A 21,131-nucleotide genomic window follows, 5' to 3' on the forward strand; every position below is an offset into this window, starting at 1 on the left:
TTCCTGTTGCCATTCTCTGCTGTGAAGACAGTGTCCCAGAGCGAAGGAGAGAGATGCTTCCTGCACCCAAACAGCTGCTGGACTTGCATTTATTCCCGTGCACCTAATGGCCAAGGAATTTCCCCTGGAAAGCTCCTAGGAGAGCTCTTCCTGGCCACCATGCAGCAGCCTTCGGGTGCAGCAAGGCAAGGCTCCCAGCTGGACACCTCTTCCCCCAGGGAATGGCTTGGGTGGCATTAATCTGCAATTAATCATGGGTTTGGTTCATCTGCAAGAGCAAGGTTGGGAGCTGCAGTTGTGGCCCCTGGAGGTGCCGGTGTGTGGACACCCCCCAGCACCACAGCACTGGGCCCTTGGGGAAGTGGGATGGAGCCCCAGGTAAGGCAGTCCGTCCTTCTGCTCAGACTGACTGTGTGATGGTTTTGCTTCCCCTTGGTGCCTCGTGTGGTTTTTATAGAATACCAGTTTTATTCTCTCTCCTCTTCTTGCCAAGCCCTTGAGGCTTTCTTAGGCAGTTGAAGAAATTTATGCATCAGGAAAATCCTGGCAAGGGAGGGTAGATTTTCTCACACTTTCATTGCTGTTCTAATTTAAGTTTTGTCGGCTTTATTTTTTTTTTTTTTCAAAATACTTTCTCTTCCACTTGGATCTATGGCTGTCAAGTATTTACTATCCTTCCTTATTTTCATCATGTCCATAAGATTTCTGCAAACATCCCTGAGATCTGTCAGTGCCTCCTTGGCAGTGTGCCCAGAGCTGGGGCGTGGGGAGCTGGAGCCCGTCCAGCTCGGCGTTGTGGGCAGGGCAGGCACCAGCGCCGAGGAGGCTCAGGCTGCCCTCATCCTCCCTGCTAGCCTGCATCCCCATCCACAGGATTTTCTTGATTCCCATAGCACTTGCTTGATTCCCAGTTCCCAGTTTGTTCTGCTGGGCACGAGGGCAGTCCCTTCCCCGTGCATCAGAGGCTGGCACGTCCCTGCTGAGTTCTGTTCAGTAGCTGTTCCCTGCTCAGAGCCTGCCAAGCCCCTCTGCATTCCTGCTCCCCCGGGTACCTGCGGTGCCTCCCATTTGCTGTCACCTGGGAATCTAATGAACAGGCTTCTCTACATTTTTTCCTTGCAGGCTATGAGTAAGACATTCCCATGTTAAATAGGACAGACACATCTCCCTGCCAGCTTGCTGCTGCACGTTTCGTGGTGCTGGTGATGTGCTGGGAATTGGCTTCTCTAGGTCACTTCACCTGGGTCTCCCAAAGTTAAGAAAATACACAGTAAAATAATCAGCTGGGTTTGGCTCTATCTTTTTAAGACAAAGAGGTTTCATGAAATCTTTTACAGGGGTTTTAGATGAAGGGGGAGTTTTCTACAGTTAAGCAAAGTAATTTCTGTGCAAAATTTGGCAACATAAATATTGGGGGAAGGAAGCTCAGAGGGCAAAAAAGACCAGAGAGGAGAAATGTCTATTTGGTATTAATACAGATATTTTGTTAGATTAGACACAACCCCCTAAAACTATGACAGAAGTGAGAAGATGCTGAAATGGTCACTTGTGAGGCGTCCAGGGACACTTCTCTGAGCAGCAGCTACTGTGTCGTGTACCACCTGGGGACTCCACAGCACAAAGAGCCCTTTAAAAACGGTAGCCAGGGGCATTCAAACCCTTCCCACCCCTACTGAAGTCAAACTGCATTTGGGCTGTCTCAGGAGCTCCTGCTGCCCACACTGTGCCTCGTGTGCCGATTCCATGGCAGCGAGGGACAGAACACCAAACCTGTGTCCAAAACCAGTCAGCCAATGCCCAGCTGAGTTTGCTTGGTGCTGGATCCATGCAGTAGCTGAGTTTGCTTGGTGCTGGATCCATGATTGGGATGTTGAAGCATCAGGAGCTTCTGCATCATGGCTGTCATGTACTGTTTGGACCCAGGGAAGAGCCTGAGCCATGGGATGCCTCCAGCAACATGAAGTCCCACTTGCCGGCCTTGGAGCCAGGCAGGCTGAGCAGTGCTGTGCTGCAGGAAACTCCCCTTTAAGAGGAGCTGAGTGGCCTGAACAATGCTGGAATTTTCTTGTTGAGAAAGAGCCGATCTGTCCCCTCACTGCTCTTAAAGACGTAATAATAAGAGATGCTAAACACCCCCACAGTCCAAAGACTCCCCCTGCAAAGCCCTTCAGTGCTTCCAATCTTTACCAGCTCTAACAGCCCAGGCTCATTTCATTCCCTGAATGATGCAGACCCCCTGCCCACGTGGGTTCCATCAGTGTGGGACGCAGGAAGGGGCTGCCAGGCGGGCTGGGCGACAGGAGAAGGGCTGGAACTCCCTCAGTGCACGGCACAGCCCCTGCTGAGGTCACTGGGGCCCTGGCAGCTTGTGGAAGGGTTCAAACTTGACAAAACCTTGCTTGTTCTGCTGTCCAGCTCTGCCCTCAGAGCACCCCGTGGATGAACACTGAGTCTGTAGCCTCAGAGCTTTCAGGTTTGCTGAGTAAGCAAATGATTAACCACTAATGAACTTTCTTCCTGCTTGCATTAGTGTTTTCAGAAAATTTAAGCTCTGGATACAGTTTCCTGTTGGGTTTAAATAAATTTAAATTGAGGAAGCCCGACAGCATCTGGGCTTGAGTAGTGCAAAAAAGTATGTGTTGTTTCTTTACAGTTTTTCTTGGTTTGGGCTTTCTGTCTGTGGATGAACTTTTGAAGATGCCATCTTGACCATAGGAAAATAGTAATGTGACTGTTTCTTTTTCTCCCTCCTCTGTAGGCCTACGGACATGAGGTGGTTAAGAGTAGATGATGAGATGCCTCAACACGTTGTAGTGTCTGGTTCAAACCTTCTCATTAGTAACCTAAACAAAACAGATAATGGTACATACCGCTGTGAGGCTTCCAACGCGGTGGGGAAATCACATGCGGATTACATGCTGTTTGTATACGGTACGTGAGAAAAACCACCGTTCTTCTAGACTCCTTTACACCTAATTGCAACATGCCCTGCTTGGAAAGCTGTGACAGAACTTAACATTTGCTCAATGCCAGATTTGCAGGCAGCTCCTGACGCCCCGACGCAGTGCTGGGCTGGGCAGGGGCTGGGAAGGCACCGGGTGCTGCCGGGGCTCTCGGTGTGTGCATCGGGCACAGAGCCTGTCCCAGCTCTGGGAGCTCCCACCCCTGCTGCCAGGTGAAGAAGCCTAAGGAAAAGCCAGAGCAGGGGCGTGGGGAGAACTGTGCAGTTCTCCTTGGACTTCTCACTGATTTCTTGTCCTTCTGGTAGCGCCTCCTCCAGTGGCCTGAACAATGGTCCGAGGGGTTCTGAGCCTTTCACTAGCCAGTTAATCAGCCAGCATCCCCAAATAATTACAAACCAGTAAATAAACTGGAGGAATGAGGTGCCTTCAGCCTGTCTGTGTGGCTGGGCAGACACTAAAACATGCCTCAGCATCTTTTAAAGCGCTCTTAAGTACCTGCTTTAATTCTTCCTTTCCTCTGCGTGACTTTGGCATTGCTGTGAACCTCATGCTCCTGCCGTGAGGTGTTTCATGGAATGGAGATTCAGGAGGCACTTGCAAAGCGATCCCCCAGTTTAATGATGAGCTGCTCCTTGGGCTGCATATTTAAACTTTCTCTGTCAAGGGCGGTTGTGTGTGGCTGGGCTGAGTTCCTGGTGGGTCTTGGTCATTTCTGACCTGAACAATGCTACGGTTCCACTCAGGTGGGGCAGAAACTTGGTTTGAAGTTTGTTCCATGCAACAGCCACCTGAAGCTCTGCAGTCTGAGCTCTCTGGTAGTTGATCCAGTCAAAGAGAACCTCCCATTCCTCTCCAAATGCCAGCTCTGCAGGAGTGGTTTTAAGCCCAGTCTTAGAAACTCGCCTAAGGACTCAAGGTAGTGACAGATTTAAGCTTATACAAAACTGATGTACCCCATCATATAGGTAATTTTTGTAGTGCCTCTCGCTCCACAAGACTCCAATTTACAAAATGAAGCTAGATAGGCATTTATGATTGGTAATTTGCATGCTCACTGTATAAAAAGCCCACTTGTTTACATCAGTGTTGAAAGAAACAACCAATGTTGCAGAGAGCAAAGCAGTTGGAATAGGACACAGGCAGTTCCCCACAAGATGGAGACCATGAAGGCTGCTGCCATAAAGCAGCTGTGGGGTGGGTGTAGTTCTGTGTACCCATCCTAGGCCAAGGCAGGGCTGGGGGGACCTCCCCAGCATTACTGACCTGAGGTTTAGAGCTGGTGGGAAATCTCACATAATTACTCTGCATTTTGGATGTGAGCGATAATAGACAGCGCAAGACTTCCTTGGGGTTGCTTCCTCTTGGGATTAAATCCCCAGGAGGAGACCCAGGATAGCATTACTTGGAAGGAGATGCAGGTTCCCAGGGGATGGAGACTGTGGGTTCCAGCTTAGGCATCTGGCAGGTGTGTTGTCCGTGTAGAGGAGGGCTGCTCATGGGCACAGAAGGGTTTTACACACCCCATCACCTCCAGTCCTGCCCGTTTGGGACCATCCTGTTGGGCTCTGCCACTCTGGACAGCACAAGGAATCCTTTTAACTCTTGATCTAAAAGGGAGAAGTCCAGCGTGGGGAGGGAGCCCAGAGTGGCTGGGCCGTGGCCATCAGCTGGAGCCTCCTGGTCCCAGCTGGAGCTGCTGCTGAGGGGAGTTCAGCATGGGGGTCTCACCCCGCTCAGGGGTGGAGCACCTACACCTCTGGCCCATGGCTCCTTTCACCACCAAATCTGCCAGTTCCCCAGCGGCATTCAGGCAGTCCCATTCCAAGGGACCTCTCTGCAGGCCCAGGGTTTGACGTGGCTTCAGCAGCGGAGCTGGGCCCAGCACCTCCCCAGCTGCCCACGTGGGATGGGGGTGTGTCATCACACTGACACACACTGGACACATGCTCCTTTCTAAAGTTCATTTTATGCTTTTTGTCCCCGTGGGCGTGGGCAGATACATTGCTAGAAACTTCCAGCTCCATTAGCACTCCAGATTTTTTTTTTGGTTTTTTTTTTCTTTTATGGAGGAAGAGCCCACGGCACAGCCAGTCCAGGCTGGTCAGTGTGAGTCTGGGGACTGCTGGGCCTCAGCTGGGAGGGTCCCCACCCTCCCAGGAGATGTGTGGGTCAGGAGTGAGAGAGAAGCACAGGGGCTGAGATCCTTGGGATGCAGAGGAGAGACGGTGACTGCTCATAGCACAGCAAACTATGAGGTGATGTTCCTTAACTCTTGGGAAGTTGGATGGAATATAATAATGGTGTAGTATATAATTAAAGTTCAGATATCTTAATTAGGGGATCCAAGGGAGCTCACTCAGAGATAAAAGAGTAGCAGATGTGTTAGTGAGGAACAGCTGACGTGCTACGGAGGAAACCTAAAATCAAAAGCCCATGAAAGGTTTCATGCTCTATTATTGCCGAATGAATCCGTAGTTCAAAGTCTTTCTGACTACTAAGTGCATTCAGTTTGATCATCTGGGCATTAATACATATTTTTTCTTTTACATCTTCTCATATCTACCTTCCTCTGCCCGATAGTTTTGATAAGGATGTGTCCCTGTGTGTAACATCAATCCCGTGACGAGCAGCAGGGTTTGAATCTCAACAGGTCCAGTCCATCTGAGAAATGGTCACAGAGAGAAACATCTCATTAACGATGCCCTAGTAGCAAAAACAAGAGTGTGCAACTGAAATTGTCAGAAAAATATTGACTTTTTTTTAAATTAAAAGATCTTGGTGGAATTCCTCATACCTGGAAATTGATATTCAGCAATGGTGTTGTTCGTTTCTCTGTATCCCTTACCCTCTTTGAAGTAGTTTTTAACATCCTGCTGCCATGTGTTTATAGAGGAAGAGCAGTGAGGTTCAGGGCCCTGGGAAGACAGTGAGATCTGTTCATGTGCTGTTAATGCTCAGGCTGTGAAGCACAGCAGGGCCTCTCACACAACCCTCCCACCTGGGTTTGCAAATGTATCCGTAGACAACCACCAAAGCACCACTGTGTCTCTCCTTGTATGTGCAAACTGGTCTTTTTGTTGTGGAAAGCGTGCAGTTTATTTTCCTTATGCCTCTCCCATTCCATTTCTCTCTCTCATTGACTAATTTATGCTGGGTTTTATTTTTTTTTTTTAGCATTTTAGAAGGCAGAAAGGGGGGAGAGGTTGGGGCCAGGTTCTCCAGCCTGGGCAAGCATGGGCGGAGGATCTGGCCCCGCTGTCCCTGCTGGGCTGCCCCCTGGGATTTAGCCAGGGAAGGGTCCCCAATCCCGTGCTGCTTCTTAGCATCCTTGTTTTCCTCTGATCACGATTGACCGCTGTTGTGTTCTGCTTGTTTTTTTTCTTAATTTGCTTTTTTATTATTTTCCTTTTTTATATTTTATCCAGATCCCCCCACAACTATCCCTCCTCCCACAACAACCACCACCACTACCACCACCATCCCTACCACCATCACAGGTATGGTACCTTCATAACCATTGAAAATGTCCTGAATGTTTATTGTCTTTTATGTATATAAGCAGAGCATGAAGCCTGGGGAAAAACAACAAACCAATCACTTGCAGTATTTTTTTTTTCCCCTCAAATACGCCCACCCACAGCACGAGCCCTGGTCCGGCAGCTCGGCGTGTCAGACAGTCCTTGCCGTGGGTGTGGGCGTTCCTGAAATGTGGGAATTGTCATGGCAGGAAAAGTGATTAATTCAGTTACTGGTGGCCAGCACTGGGTGCTTCACATGCAGGATGCCAAAAGCCTCAGAGCTCCCTTAGCACGGGCAGTCGTTTCAGCCTCCATCCCGTCAGTACCAATTTCTGAGCAATTTATAGAAAGTTTGGTCTGCGGCAGTTCAGTTCGCCTGATGTGCCTCAAGATGCTTTTTCTCATGCCAGGGTGTTGGTATTTCTTTGTGATAAGCTTCTCCCTCACTCTCCCAGAAAAGGGAATTCCACCAGTCGTTTTTATTGTGTGAATGCCATCATAGGCCCCTTCTTGAGGAGCTGCCTTTCAGCTTGTGAGATTTTCTGTGTCTTGCAAGAAAAGATGAATAAAAACAACCAGCAAGATCATGACACCTCTGTGACACATCCTCATACCTCCTCACAGACCTGACTCATCAGGAAAACCCTTCTGATTTATTTGTAACCATTCGCATTGTCATTTCTCTGACCTTTCCAATTCCAACCGCTGCTTTTGCTTTTGCTTGCTGCTTTTTGTGGGTTTTGGTTTGGCTTTGGTTTTTTTTATTTGAGGCAGAGGTGACAAACGGCAGGTGAGGATGGACCATTGAATAGCTAATGGCACAACGTTTACTGTTGCTGTAAACCACCCCTTGTGTAAATGCCTTCACGTTTTATTTGCTTTTATGACGCTGCTCAGCTGACTCTCACCACCCTGCCCCGGGCGTTTCGTGGCTTCTTTTCCTCTCGAGGTTTTTGCACCCAAGGCAGGCCCCGCTGGCACGGACACGCCGGTGAAGCCTCTCTGCCACCGTGCCTTAACGTGGGCACCATCACCCTGCCAGCCCTCGCCGTGCTCTCCTTCCTCCCTGCAGGTGCCTGCGGTCAGCCCAGCTCCAGGCACCCAGCCCGGGCTGCTGGGGATGGCTCTCCCTCTTCCCGTGGTGTTGATTTCTGGACCTAACCCGCTTTTGTTTCAGAGGAGGTTTGAAGCTTTCTCGCAGCCTCCCTGAGAGCTGTTGGCAGAGAAGCTCGGCCGTGTCCCACAGGCTGTACCTGGACGCGCTCACAGGTTTCTTTCTCTGACGGTAATTGCTCGTGCTTTCAGTGAATTTTGGAAGGCTAAATGGAGCCATGTGTTTTGATGCTTGGATAACCCCTTCAGTTAATCTTGGTGCCTGCAAACCTTAATGACTGTCCTTTTTCTGGGAGCTGGGTTGTTACCAGCCTGTTGTTTTAGGGATTGCCCCAGCACTGCCCTCCAAATCTGGTGCTGTGTCAGGTCCCACTGCAGTGCTTGGTTCTTCCCAGTAAACAGCAGCTTGGTTGTTTGCTGTCCTGCTGCAGCCTGGCTGTGGATGCTCAGTAGCCTTTGGGCTTTCCTTCACACAGCTTTCCAGTTTTTTATGTTAAAAATAAGAAGGGGAGAGAGATGGTTCTTGCAGTTGGAAATGGCCGTGTCATCAGCCTGGCAGAGGTCCCTTGGGTAAGGAGCTCGTCACTGTCCAGCATTGCTCTCTCACCTTGGTTTGCAGTGGTGGAGGATCTCAGACTCTGGTGGCAGAACCCAGTGGGTCTCCATTGCCTTCTTGGTGCTTTTCTGTGTTGCCTTTGAACTGCTGAGGAGGCTGGAAAAGTAATGATGTGATATTGCTCCCTGATTTCAGCAGTTCCTGCTCGCAATTTGTCGGAAGAAGATTTACTAATGCTGATAAGGGAAATTATTCTTTTCTTCCCTGGCACTGAGTCTTCTTGACATGTGTCTTACCATCCTGTGCCCATGAGTTCAGTGTGCTTTTCCCACCCAGAGCAGCCGAGGCTTCTCCTGCCTCTGTCGTGCAGAGATCTGCGTGTGTGTGTCCTCTCCAGTCAGTGCTCAGGAGCGTGGAGCCACACCAGCGTCTGCCCTTCAGTAGTTAAGAGACTTTGTGGCTGGAAAAAATTAGGTCAAATTAACATAATCTCTAGAATTACATAGCAGAGTAGTGTTGGAACACTTTTCAAAGCCTTGAGAGACACCTGATAACTTAATTCCCAACTGCTCCAGCGTTCTTCCTGTCTGACAGAGGAGAGGTGGGAGACAACAGGGTGTTCTCTGAGCTGCTGGCAATCCAGGCATCTGGAGCCAGCCCAGTGGAACCCAGTCCTTAGGATGAGGTGGGTTTGAAATGTGCTTTGTTTTGCTTTTGTCCCCCTACTTTTAGTATAACCCTGACGTAGTTCATGTCCCCTGGAACCATGGAGTAGTTCTGAAAAACAATTGTCTTGCTTTAATTGAATAAAACATGGGGAAAGAGGCTGCACTGAAGCAGTTTCTAGCAGGTGACCCTAGAAAATTCTGCCCTTGGAGTTGTCCTTTTGATTTATTGGTTCAGAGAGTTTCTGGGGGAGCTCTTGGAAAGCTGACCTGATGCTTTCTCCAGCGAAGGACAGGCTGAGCAGTGAAGTTTCCAGACACCACGACCTTTAGAGCTTTCCCTCTGTCACTTTAGTGTAGGTGCTTGAAAAGATTTCCTGCATGACAGCTTGATCTTTTCCACGTATCCTGCAGCAGCATTGATATTCCGGCCATCCTTTGGTGTTTCAGCCCTTATCACTGCCGAGCCCTTTTTTATCAGTTAAATTGTCCTTGTGGCTTTCTTCATTAAGATGTACAATACGATACAGCAGAGCAAACAGCATCATTTGAATTACCCTGGAGTGGCTCCTGGAAATGCTGGGCTCGGGCAGCTGTTGTTTCCTGGGAAATAAAGGTCCTTAATCACAGCCCAGCCCTCACCTCAGGTTCTTCTACCTGTCCCAGCCTCCCCAGGCCACTGGCACGCCCCCTCCCAGGACCAGGGCCTCATCCATAGGTGCACATTTGCATGTCCCACTCTTTCTCCACAGGTGGATTTGCACAGCTGTCTTGGCAGCAGTTTTGGTGAAGACCTGGGGGTGACACGTGCAGGTTGCCAGTGTTGCCAGCCCTGCAGGTGATGCTACTGGCTCTGCAAAGGCACTGCTCTCCATCCTCAGCAGCAGGCTGGGGGCTCCTGGTGTCCCCCTGGAATGCCTATTTAGGGCATATTTTAAATCCCACTGATCCCTTGGAGTAGCAGGTCTGGGGGTGGGGGTGTGTGTTTGTTTCAGGAGGCTGTAACGTTGCAGGCAGCGGTTTTCACTTGAGAATTCCCAGAGGTGCTCCAGCCCCTTCAGTGAATGCATGTGGAAAGGACCAAGCCCATCCTGTGGAAACAGGAGCAGGAGTTCCTTCCTGAGGCTCAGGATTTGTACAAGCCAGGAGCAAGCTCTCTTTGGCTTGGAGGTGTGCAGTGAACTCCAAAGCAGGAGCTGAGAATTGATGCAGAGTTGGAGAATCAGCTCCTGAGCAGGGGCACGTGGTGGTGGAGCTCTCCTGTCACCCACAGGGGCAGGCACTGTCTCCTGAGAAGCACACCTTTGTGTCATCCCAGGTGCTTTAAAAATAACAGCACACGGAAATCCGAACTCTGTGAGCAAAAATAAGTTGCAGGTTTTCAGAGCATTTCACGTGTCGAAAAACTTCTCAAAACAAGAAAATCATTTTGTCCTCAGTAGGAGTTTGTCCTTTCCTAATTACAGCCGGTGGTGTGAAAAGCTGCAGGTGCAGGGGGTTTATTCCAGCAGTGATCCCAGTGGCTGGTGGGCAGGAAGAATGCAGTCCCAGTGGTCCTGTTCTCAGATTTCCCTGCAGTGGGTTTGTGGGAGGCAGAGAGGCAGCGTGGGGATATCTAAAGCGCTGCATCCTGGCAGGATGGTGACATCAGCTCAGGTACGGCCACTTCTGCCTGGGGCTGCTGCAGGTGCTGCCCTGATCATGGAATTTAATGGTAAAAACACATTTATTCCCCAGTCAGCTCCGAGTGGCCAGCTTCAGCGGGGCTGTCTGGACTCTCTCACAGTCTCTGGCTTTGCTGGGGATGTGGGGATGCCCACACTGCCAGGGGAGATCAGCAGGAGCAGGAGGGCTCCCGGTTTGCTCTGGGCATTCCCAGCCTGGTGCCGAGCTGTGACATGCTCAGGTGCTTGATGCCACTGTGCAGGGACGCAGCCCAGGGATTTGTTCCCCCAAATTATTTATTATTTAACTTCTGCTTTCTGTTGAAGGTTCTGACTGTCCCTGGTAAAATGTCAAGTTAATTTAAAGATGATTCTTCGCCTTTCTGACATTTTCATCCAGGATGTGTCTGCATTAAAGGGGCTAAAGGCAGAGCTGACAAGCCTGGGACAGGAAATAAAATGAAATAAAATTCAGTCTTTCAGTCCCACGTCCAGCCAGTAGCAGGCAGGACCTGTCATACGTGGCCTTACTTTTGGTGACACAGCATAAGCAGTGCACAAACCATCGTCTTGCTGAGCAGAAGCGTGGGTTGTGTGCAAGCTTGGGCATGAAATCAAACCCAAATCCTCCCAAATCTGTATGAAGAAACATGCAAAAGCATGGCTGGAGCCACTGTGCTAAATTCAGACTATTTTTGTTGTGGTCACACACAACATCCATACAGATTGTGATGATTTTTGTGAAACATCTGGTCTGCTAATCAAGCTGTGCCCAGGGCTCACTGCAGCGCGCCTGGACTGGGGCACTCAGTGCCAGCCTGGAGCCCTGTACAGAGCAGATCAGGGGCTTGGGAATGCAAGGGACATCTCCACCCCCCCTTAGAGGAGCGTGTGGTGAGGGAGAGGATGGCTGAGCTGAGGGAGGGGACGGATGGGTCACTGCACTCTGGTGTTTGAGCCCTCTGCTCGTGCGTTGCTGTGGGATGTGACATCTGTGCTGGTGTCCCACAGCAGTTTCAGCCAGAGGAACACTGGGAAGGGTTTTGTAGGTGTTTTCATCAGCCCCAAGGAGCTGAACCAAAGCAGGGATCCGTTTGCAGTGCTGCATGCCGTCCCCTCAGGCTGCTCGAAGGCAGCAACGTGCAGGAATTCACACTCGCCCCGGTCAGTGCATGTGAAGTAGTCTGGAAAATCGGGAAGAATAAGAGCTCCACGCGTCAGGGATCAGATTGGCTTTTGGTTTCAGTTCAGAAAGCAATTTAAAAAGCAATATATTGAATGGATATCTATACTTGCTAAAGCCTCTTTAAATTTAAAAGGCAGCAGCGTGTTTTGCCACTATTTTGTGGATGTGCTGCTGTAATTCTGTGTGTGCTCCTCAGCCCCAGCACCAGGTACCTCTGTGAGGCTGCAGCACCGCAGCTGCAGCATTCAACCAGGGGAATTTAATTTTGCTGCTGGGGTTTTAATATTCCTCCATCGTGCTTGTTCTGTTTGAGGCTGTGGACTAATTACGGCCAAGTTTAAAGGGCCTGGTCTGTCACACTCTGCAAACAGTTTGAAGTTGGAGAGAATCCATTTGAGAAAACGAGGAGGCTCAGCAGTGGAGCTCATAACTCTGAGAAATGTTGCCCAGCTGCCTCCATGCAGTAATTTTATAAATATGTGTGTGTATATGTGTGTGTGCCCTTGCGTAGCTGCCTAATGGGGTGGTAAGTGCCTCGAGCTTGGGTGTCATCTGAGTTGTCCTAGCTGGCAGATATTTATTTCTTACAGCCAGTGCTACACAGAAATTCCAATGAAGTGAAATTTGCAGCTTTGTAGAAGCCAATGGTTACTCCTTTGGGTACCTTCTGTAACTATAAACCAGGCCTCTGAGGAGCTTTTGTACATGAAGATTTTGGAAGGCCTTGACATTGCTCTCCTTTTCCTGAACAGCGTGTTTAGTTCTTTTCCTGATTGGCATTGGGAAGAGAAGACTTGACATTAAGGTAGAAAATCCCAGGTCTGTTTGGTTATGTGATTTCCATGTTCTCTTGGCTTTGCTGCACTGGGTAAACCAGCCCCTTCTTCATCACCAGCTTTCCATTTTAAATGATAGCTATCAGCCTTGGGTGATGGTGTAACATGTTGATGGCTTGGGACCAGAACAGTGCTTTTTTCTGATGGCAGAGCCTTTCCGTGGCTTTGGTCAACATTAGTTAAATCAGGAATGTATCGAAGACCTCTTGTTGGTCAGCATTTGAGGAGAAGAGATGGTTTTTATTGTAGGACATGGGGCAGAAGGCTGATCCCTGGGGTGCTGTGTGCCTGCTCTGACATGGAAGTGTGGCTGTTCTTGAAAGCAGAGCAGAAGCTGGTACAAACCCAGGATTCAGAAAAGCACCTTTGAAGTTAGCCAGTCCAGCCTGAAGTTGGGGGTTGTGTGAGCAGCAGCACTGCAGGGCTGGGGTGCCCCTTCCCGAGTGAGGAGTGGCAGTGGCGGGGCCGGGACACCCGTGGGTTTACAGGAATGCACTGATTTGGTACCAAAGCACCAGTGACAGCTTTCTCTCCTCTGCCACGGGATGATGTACAAACACACCAGTGTCAGCACTGGGTCGTTCCCTGCGGAGCCCTGGTGTGTGCAGTCCTCCTTCCCAAAGAGGACTGGGACTGGACAGGACTCCCCGAAAGCTCACTCTAAACTTTAACCGGTCTGTGTTTCCTATTGCAACCATCCAAACCATTTGCTAATCATAACTTTGTCATTCCAGCTGCAGCCAACATGTTGTTTGACGTGGATATTTGTTCGCACTTACAACCGCTTGAGAACTTTATTTTGTGTAACCTGTCAGTCTCTGTCCCCGGACGGGGAAGCGAGATGCACTGTCCAGTTTGCACTGTTTCTTGACTAATAATCTCTTCCAGCACATCAATACAAGTTTGCTTCCAGCAGATTCTCTATTTATTGTAAAAGCTGACATAACTTTTTTTATTTCAGGAAGACAGTAAATTGAGACTATTTATAGATGCCAAGATGCTATCTCAGGAATTAATACTCAGTTTTACAACCCCTTCTAAACAATGGCTTTCCCCCCACCTCCACCACCATTTCCCCTTCCACCATTTGCTTGGTTAAAACAAATGGGGATTGCTACCCAAAACCAAAGCAAAGCCCTGCTCTTGGTCTCCTCGTGGCTTTGGAAGGTTTCCCCTGCAGCCCCCAGGGCTCCCGCAGGAGAACAAGGGCTGGCCTCCTTGAGGGTGCCTTAGATTTGGTTGCCAAGATGAGAACAGCCTACATTGGCAGTGGAAACAGGCTAATGATGGCTTGATAATCTGTTATGCAAATCTTGGTGCAGTTTGTTAAACTGTGCAGGGTTTATTTGTTTTGCTTCCATAATTAAAGCATGTAGACCTTGTATCTGTAAGTATTATGTATTCCTTGTATGATTCTTGTCTTTGCTGCTGCTTCAGGAATTCAGCCCTGGGCTGTCCTCAGCTAAATTGCCAAGACACAGGTCCTGTTTCTTCCACTGCTGCCTCTGCCCGCGCAGGGCCCTGTCCCTGGGTTGTGTGCCAGCATGTCACAGGGGAAAGGCCGCTGTGAATTGTCTGTCGTGCTGCAAAACCCAAGCTCCAGGCTGCTGTGCAGGGCCACAGGTGCAGCGCTGCTCACCCACGGTGTTACCCGCCCAAACACTGCCTGCCCCCAGCCAGGCAGGGCTTGGCCCCAGGATTTGTGGCAGTGACAGTTCTGGGTTGCCAGCCCCCTCCAGCCACTGACCCCTGCCACAGAATGCCTCCAGATGCAAAGCAAGTGGCCTCCAACAACTAAATAAGCCAGTAAATTTGATAATGTGGTTACATTTGCTTTAGACCTGTTGATGGCAATAACTGTCAGTAAAAGCCAGAAGATTGGTCAGTCTTTTAAAACTGCCTGTTGAAAACTCCTGGAAGAGACAAAGCATCTCTCCATTGGCAAGGCAGTGCCCCCCAAGAAATTTCCAGTGAGATGTAGTCCATATGGAGTAGAGTCAGCTTCAGACTAACCTGCAAAAAAACATCCAGGATATTTTAATTACCCGTAGCTGTTTGACCAGCTACCTGCTGCAGCAGAGGGACTGGTAACGTTTGTCCACTGTTGCCAGTTCTAGAACGTCTTTTATGCTGATAAAAATGGTTCATCGTGCAGGTGGTGGCTGGGAAGCTGGAGGAGAGGCAGGAGCAGACTGTTCCCTGGCCAGGGGTGCTCTGATGAGGCAGTGTTTGAGTGTGTAACAGCAATGTGCCGAGCCTCAGCTCTTCATCCTGCTCTGGAGCTTCTGTTTTGTCCCCACCAACCAAACCGTTGGTGTCGGTGTTCTCCCCTGTCTCCTGTTCCCCTGACTTTGCAACCACCAGTAATTGTTCTGGCAAGGACCTGGAAAAAGAGAAAAATTTACTGTTTTCCTCAGGCTCATAGCTTTTGAACTGGAGGCATGTCTTCTAAACAGTGCAACTCACTTCAAATGCTTTTTGCCTTTCATTTTATTATTGCTTGTCACGCAATGTTCTTTGAAAGCTTGCTCATATATTATCTGTTCCATTTTTTCCATTTTCCCTTTTTTTGCATGCTGTTCCTCCTGTTTCTTCCCTTCCTCCAATCCTCTGTTCCCGTGTGTAGACACAACGGCGACGACAGAACCAGCAGTTCACGGTTGGTATCACATTCCTGTTTATCTTATTTCTCAGCGCTGCTGAGTGGCAAGACAAGCCTGGGAAGGGGAGGCCAAAAAGGGAACTGGAGTCTTCAAGGGAAAACTGTGTTTCAGGTGGACTCATCTCAAAACATGGGTTCTAAGGCTGGAAAGTCTGTCTGCTCTTGTCATTTCTGCTGTGAGCTCCCCAGCTGATCATCCTGGTGCCAGGCAAGCACAAGCCCCATGGAAGTGGCATCCAGGTCCAAGCAATGCTAATTGCTTCTCCAGCCATTGACTGAGAGAATCACTTCACACATGAAAAAGAAATTATTTTTTTTCTTTCTTTAGGGTTTTTGTTTGATGGGGATTTTGGGTTTGTTTTTTTTTTTTTTTAGGATTTTTGAGCATTTTTCTTGGATTTTGAGTTAGTTTTTAAGACACAGTATCCAGCGGGTCTGCTGGCACAGGGCAGCACTGGGGATTCTGGGATGCTCCACAGAGGAGCGCTCGCCTCCAAGGTCGGCAGGGAAGTTTGCGTTATTACACTGCAGAAGGAGATTGGGAAAACAAATAGCAACACTTTCCTCTCAGCATAGCAGTCTAGCAAAGTAACCCTTCTCGTCTGCTCGAGGCAGTCTAGCTAACAGCTTGACAGCTTCCTGAGCTTCCTCCATTCCCCGGCGAGCCTACGTACGCTGCAGGCTGGAAGTTGAGCATCCCATTTTTTTGGCACAAGCTTACTTTTCAGCTGAAGAACCAAAACCTCTGACAATTTTTAATTACAGCTAATCCATGTTGGACTTTGTTGTTCTAGTTTCTTTTAACTCTGATAAAATGACTGAATTTTTACTGACAGAAATCCCTAGCACAGAGCACCCATTCTCCTGCCTGCTCCCCTTGAGGTGTTGCTTGGGTGAGGTCAGAGGCAGGACTGAGTGAAGCAATCATTCCCTAGCAATGTGCTATATCAAGTGGAGAGGCTTACACTTCTTATCCCAAATAACTTACCTGCCTGGATGCATTTTCCCACTTGGCATAAAGATCAGAAATCTTTGGGCACACTTGTGTTTTGTCTGTGTGTCAATCTCCCTGTGTGTGTTAGATGTCAAGAGCCTTTGTTGCTGATTTTGTAGCTACATGTTTGTGGCTAGATGTTGATCCCTAAATTTGAAAAAGATCAGGTAGCCCCAATGATGGCACAAATCCCAGCATCCTTTCTGGGTGTTGTTTCTGCATCAGGAAAGGCTCAGTGTAGGCAGGTATTAGACCCTGCAAAGAGGACAAGCTGGGCAGATGCTCACTGGCAAACCCTTGCCCCATTTTCAAAGCAATCCCTGATGTCTTTCCTTATTTTTCTTTGTTCAGAGGAAGCCATAAAAAGCCTGTTCTTAACTCGAGGGCTTCCCCCCTCCATGGGGAGGATCACTGCCAGGGAGGTGGCCAGCTGAAATGACAACCTATCCCAGTCAAACGAGCTGCCACAAACTTTCCTGCCTTAAAACCAGCCAGTTTGTTCTCAATTCCCCCGTGCTTGCCCTTGTGGGGTGCTTTTCCCGTGAAGACTCCGGATTTCTTTCCAAGCTTGTGTTGCTGGAGTGTGTATGGAGTATACCAGGTGTTTCTGTATGTTGGCCATTTGTTCTTTCTGATGTCCGATGGGAGTGAGCATGTCTGTGAATGACTAGAAATGCATGGGCATGAATACAGCCAAATGGATTTTCTCCAAAAACGATTTAAAATGAATTGGGGGAAGAAAAAAGAAAATCAACCAACCAACCAACCAAAAAAAAACAACAAAAAAACAAAACCAAAAACCAACCCAAAAAAGAGCTTGCTAGCAAAGAAAATGGAATGTAAGGCCAGTGTGGAGCCAGCACAATGCTTCAATCCGGGAAAGAGGGTTTTGAGCCATTGAAAGTTTTGGAGTGTATCCTAGAGGACTGGGGGGAAGGAGTCCTGTGTGTGTGTGCATGTCCCAGCAGTAGCCAAGGCCCTGCCATTCCTGTTTCCTCACGGAATGGAGTTGACGGCAGCGATGCATGAGTGACCGACCTAACGCACGAACGTTGTTAACTCTTTTGTTGAAAAATGAGAGCTTAACTGTGAATTTTCTGATGCACTTTCTCCTTTCTCTGCACTGTTCATTGCCAGAGCTCCAATAACAGCATGGTCATGGCCGGCAGGAAGGCTTGTGCTTCCGCTGCACCCCACGAAGCCGGGGTTTCCCAGCTTCAGCCCTCCTCCCTCTCGGTGTGCCCCCGTGGGTCAGGGTGCCCGTGGGGCTGAAATCACAGGCCCCACTGTTTGAGCTGGATACAGGCAGAACCGGTGGAGCCCGGAGTGTAACAACCTGGAGTGTCTGCGCCACTCAGTCTGGGGAGAAAGCGCTTTTTCTGCCATGCCCTTTCAATTTTCCTCCCTGCCACTCTCCCCACCATAATCAACGTGCCAGTTTTTAATGTCCTAGCCCCTGTTGCCTCTCAGTGGCCAGAGAGCTCAGCCCTTGCAAGGTGCTGGGCTTTGGGGAGCCCCTCAGGTGAGATGCCCAGCTCACACTTGCCCCCTGTACAAGCAGGACATCTCTAAGCAGCCATGACCTTGAACACACTGACTTTGTGTCCATTTTTCAAATTCTGCCCCTACCCTGTTGTAAGCAGAGAGCTCTAAATGCTCAGAGTGATTCCCCAGGATGTGGGTGCTGCACACACAGGGCATTGTGCTTGAGGCCCTGTCCATCCATCCAGCCCAGCAATGGGGGCTCAGGGCTGCTCCCCATTCCCCTGGCAAGGCAAGAACCAGGCAATGCTGCCTCAGCACAGGCAGAATTTCTGCTCATTCCCATGGAAGAGTAGGGTTTTGAGCCATTTGGAAAAGCCTCCTCTGAAGCTGGCAAAGCAGGAAAACACCCTAGTCACAAATGAAGAGTGGTAAGAAAGTATTTGACCCATAATGCAGCAGGTAAATTATTTTACAGGCTGGAAATCCTTCCCTGAAGGCCTGTGTGGGTTTCTAATTGTGGCCTTAGCATGTTTGGTACAAGAATCGGTAGCACTATTGTGTTACACTCTTGTTCCTTTTCCTGATAGTCCTCAGTCCCTGAAAATGCTTGGCTGAAGCCAAAGCCTGGCTGCCCCCGACCGGAGCGCCAGCCACGTGTACATCCTGCCAGGTGCCACAGAAAAGGGCTTTCTGCACTGCCACCACCAAGCAGCTCTGCCAGTCCCACTGCCTCCTTCCCTCTTGGAAATGCCCTACTTAAAAGTGCAGCTAATAGTGAATCCGTTCCTCAGTCTGTTTCACAGCTCCCATCCTTGGGGCAGTGAATAAAACATCACAGCGCTGCCTGCGCGCGCTGCGGGTCTGCGCGGCGCCGCATGAAACGGAATCCCTAATTGCTTATTTAGAGCCTGAGATGGGAGAGAAATTGGCTTTTCCTAAAGAACTGGATGTAGCATGGGAGCCCACAGAAACCTAAATGTACCTGGGGGTGCCTGGTCCTTGTGTGAGCACCTTGTTCAGCTGCAGGACGCACTCACTGAGCCTGCCCAGGATTTATCATTTCCAGGGAAATGGAGCAGAGTGAAAAGTTCCCTTTCATTCCTCTGGCAGGAGTAGTGGCAGACTCTGAGTTCATCCCCTCAGAAGTGAAAAGAGGGGGCTTTAGTAGCCAGTATGAAAGTTTAATGAGAAAAATCAAGAAGTAATTTACCACCTATTTAAATGCCTCACAACAGGTTTTAACACCGGCTGGTGGCATTTGTGAGTGTCCCAGGTGCAGGGAGAAGCAAAATTGTGGAATTGTTGCAAATTTTATTCTGAAAAGGATTTTTTTTTCTTCATAAAAAATGCAACATTGCCCTTTTTCATCAGTGAGAAAATGTAGTTCCTTGAAAAGGAACTCTCTACAGAATCAATTTTGGAGAGAGAAAAGTTGAAGGGCTCCTCTGCCAAGTGCAGCTTTGCATGGTCAATGGTTCTGTGAGTCAACTGTTGTATTTATAGATCATTTATAGGAAAAAAGCTCCTGAAAATCTGAAAAGGACTCCCTGAAACCCAAGAGTGGCACACAAGCCTATTTCCTGCTATTAATCTAAATGGCTTCCCACTTCAGGAGGTAATACCAATGTAACTTCCTGATGATTTGATGCATTTAAAAACCAGTCACTGAAAATTAGTTTCATTTTTAAAGGGCAGTGTATATATAAAAATATACATATTGCTGCTTTGCAGTGGGGCCAAGTCTGCACATTGACCACACTGCACTCACAGCTTGGCTATTTAACAGAGAGTCAGCTCTGGTAGCAGTCTGTGAGCTGATGATCCCAGGTTCCCCAGTGCCCAGGGGTGCGGGATCTCTTCATGGGAATTTTTTTCCTTTGCTTATGCATTTGCTTTTAGTGGCCAGCAGCAAGAGTGAGTCCTGGAAGTCGCAGCTCACAGGGTGACAGTGCCCCACCCCACATTTCAGTAAGTCTGGGTGGCCTCCTGGCTCTGCTTTGCCCTGTCACTGGTGCTGAGCTGTTCACCCCTGGAGATGCTCTGCCTGCAGACCCCAGCACTTCCTCAGACCCCCAAAGCAAGCAGCACTAATGCCCTCACAGACAGCCCTGGCTATGGTGGCCACGACCACGTGCCTCCCTGACTGCTGTATAGCTTTGAGGACAGATGCTTTTCCCATAAATCCATCACATTTGGGCAAATGAAAAAAAGCCAGTTTGTCCAATAGTTTGGCAGAGGACACAGCCCACAGCCTGCAAACAGGCCATGACATGCACTGCACAATATTCATATTCTGTCATTGGTAAATGTCCTGACTTGTCACCATGACCAAAACTAATTGGATTGGTTGCAAAATTGGAGGCAAGTTTTCCATTGCTCTCTGTATGCAGGACTGAAATCAGCCTGGACTAAATTGGGAAATTGTCCCCGTGACGGCCGAAAGGCAGAGTCTGGGGCTCTGCATGCTGTTATGAGTGGTCTCAATACCACGTTCCGTGTGCCAACAGTGTAGAGCGAGGAGCATTTCTGTCTGTAATGAAGGCCACGATTGCACTGGTGTCACACGATGGCTCTGCCCGCACTGGCAGACGGTGGCAAGTGACTGACGCATTCTCTTTTTCCCCCTCAAGAAATTCATCCTCAGTTCTTAAGTGTGTTGTTTTTTGTCGCTTGAGAAACGCAGAGAAAAACGAGTCTGTTTTTACTTGTAAGGCTTTACTCAGTTGCCCAATTCGGCCGAGGAGCTGGACTATGGGGATCTCTCAGGTAAGGGCTAGTCTGTAGGTAACCCGCTGCTCTCCTTCGCTAGACACTGGTTCCACTCTGATTTCTGCATCTTGGCCATGTTGCATTGTGCAGTCGCTATGGCGCAGCCATTCCCCCCACGCTCTTGCAGCTTGGAAGTGCGCTCCTTTCTGTTGGGGTTCTCCTCCTTTTTGTTTTTTTTTAATTTTTTTATTTTGGCACCCATTTCTGTGTGGCATCCTCGGGGCAGGAGGTGCAGGGCACCAAGGCCAACCATTGTGGTTCCCTCCTGGCTGGGATTTTTTGAACATTGAATTGGAGACCGGTTGAGTTGAATCTTGGTTTGTAAAACACTTGAATCTGCCGTGTTGTGTGAAACCGCCCTTAAAACAGGTGGCCAGCACTAACCCTTGGCTGCTTGGGGATTCCTCATCATACCAGCATCAGATTGGCAGTAAAAAAGAGGTGGTTGTTTCATCAGTGAGGCCAAACCAAGTAAATGGTTCAAGCCTCTTTTTGTCCACACTGGTCTGAAAGAGGCATAAATGCATCCTCATGGCTGGTCCTTGCCAATTAGTGCTGATTGAGATTAAAGCATAACAGCATCTTCAGTGGATGCAGTTGGGTGCATTCAGAGCAGAGCCTCTACCAGTGGTACAAACCTAAATCTTTGTTTTTCATGTTTTCTTATAGAAATGCACCTATATTTTTTTTTTGCCCCCCCTTGCAGAGCATCCCTGCAAA

General features: G+C 49.0%; 1 protein-coding gene across 8 annotated transcripts in view; it reads left to right on the forward strand.

The window, feature by feature from the left end:
• CADM1 (cell adhesion molecule 1) overlaps window positions 1-21,131 on the forward strand; it is a 138,840-nt gene that overhangs the window by 107,476 nt on the left and 10,233 nt on the right. For 2 of the 8 annotated variants that reach the window (XM_066564468.1, XM_066564470.1), the window contains exons 7-10: window positions 2,759-2,931; window positions 6,389-6,460; window positions 15,128-15,160; window positions 20,355-20,408. In XM_066564468.1, coding sequence (XP_066420565.1) covers window positions 2,759-2,931; window positions 6,389-6,460; window positions 15,128-15,160; window positions 20,355-20,408 — 332 coding nt within the window. The remainder of the gene's footprint in view (window positions 1-2,758; window positions 2,932-6,388; window positions 6,461-15,127; window positions 15,161-20,354; window positions 20,409-21,131) is intronic. The other 6 variants (XM_066564469.1, XM_066564472.1, XM_066564471.1 and 3 more) reach the window with 5 other exon arrangements.

Source organism: Molothrus aeneus, chromosome 22, assembly GCF_037042795.1.
Source record: "Molothrus aeneus isolate 106 chromosome 22, BPBGC_Maene_1.0, whole genome shotgun sequence".
NCBI classification, from domain to species: Eukaryota; Metazoa; Chordata; class Aves; order Passeriformes; family Icteridae; genus Molothrus; species Molothrus aeneus.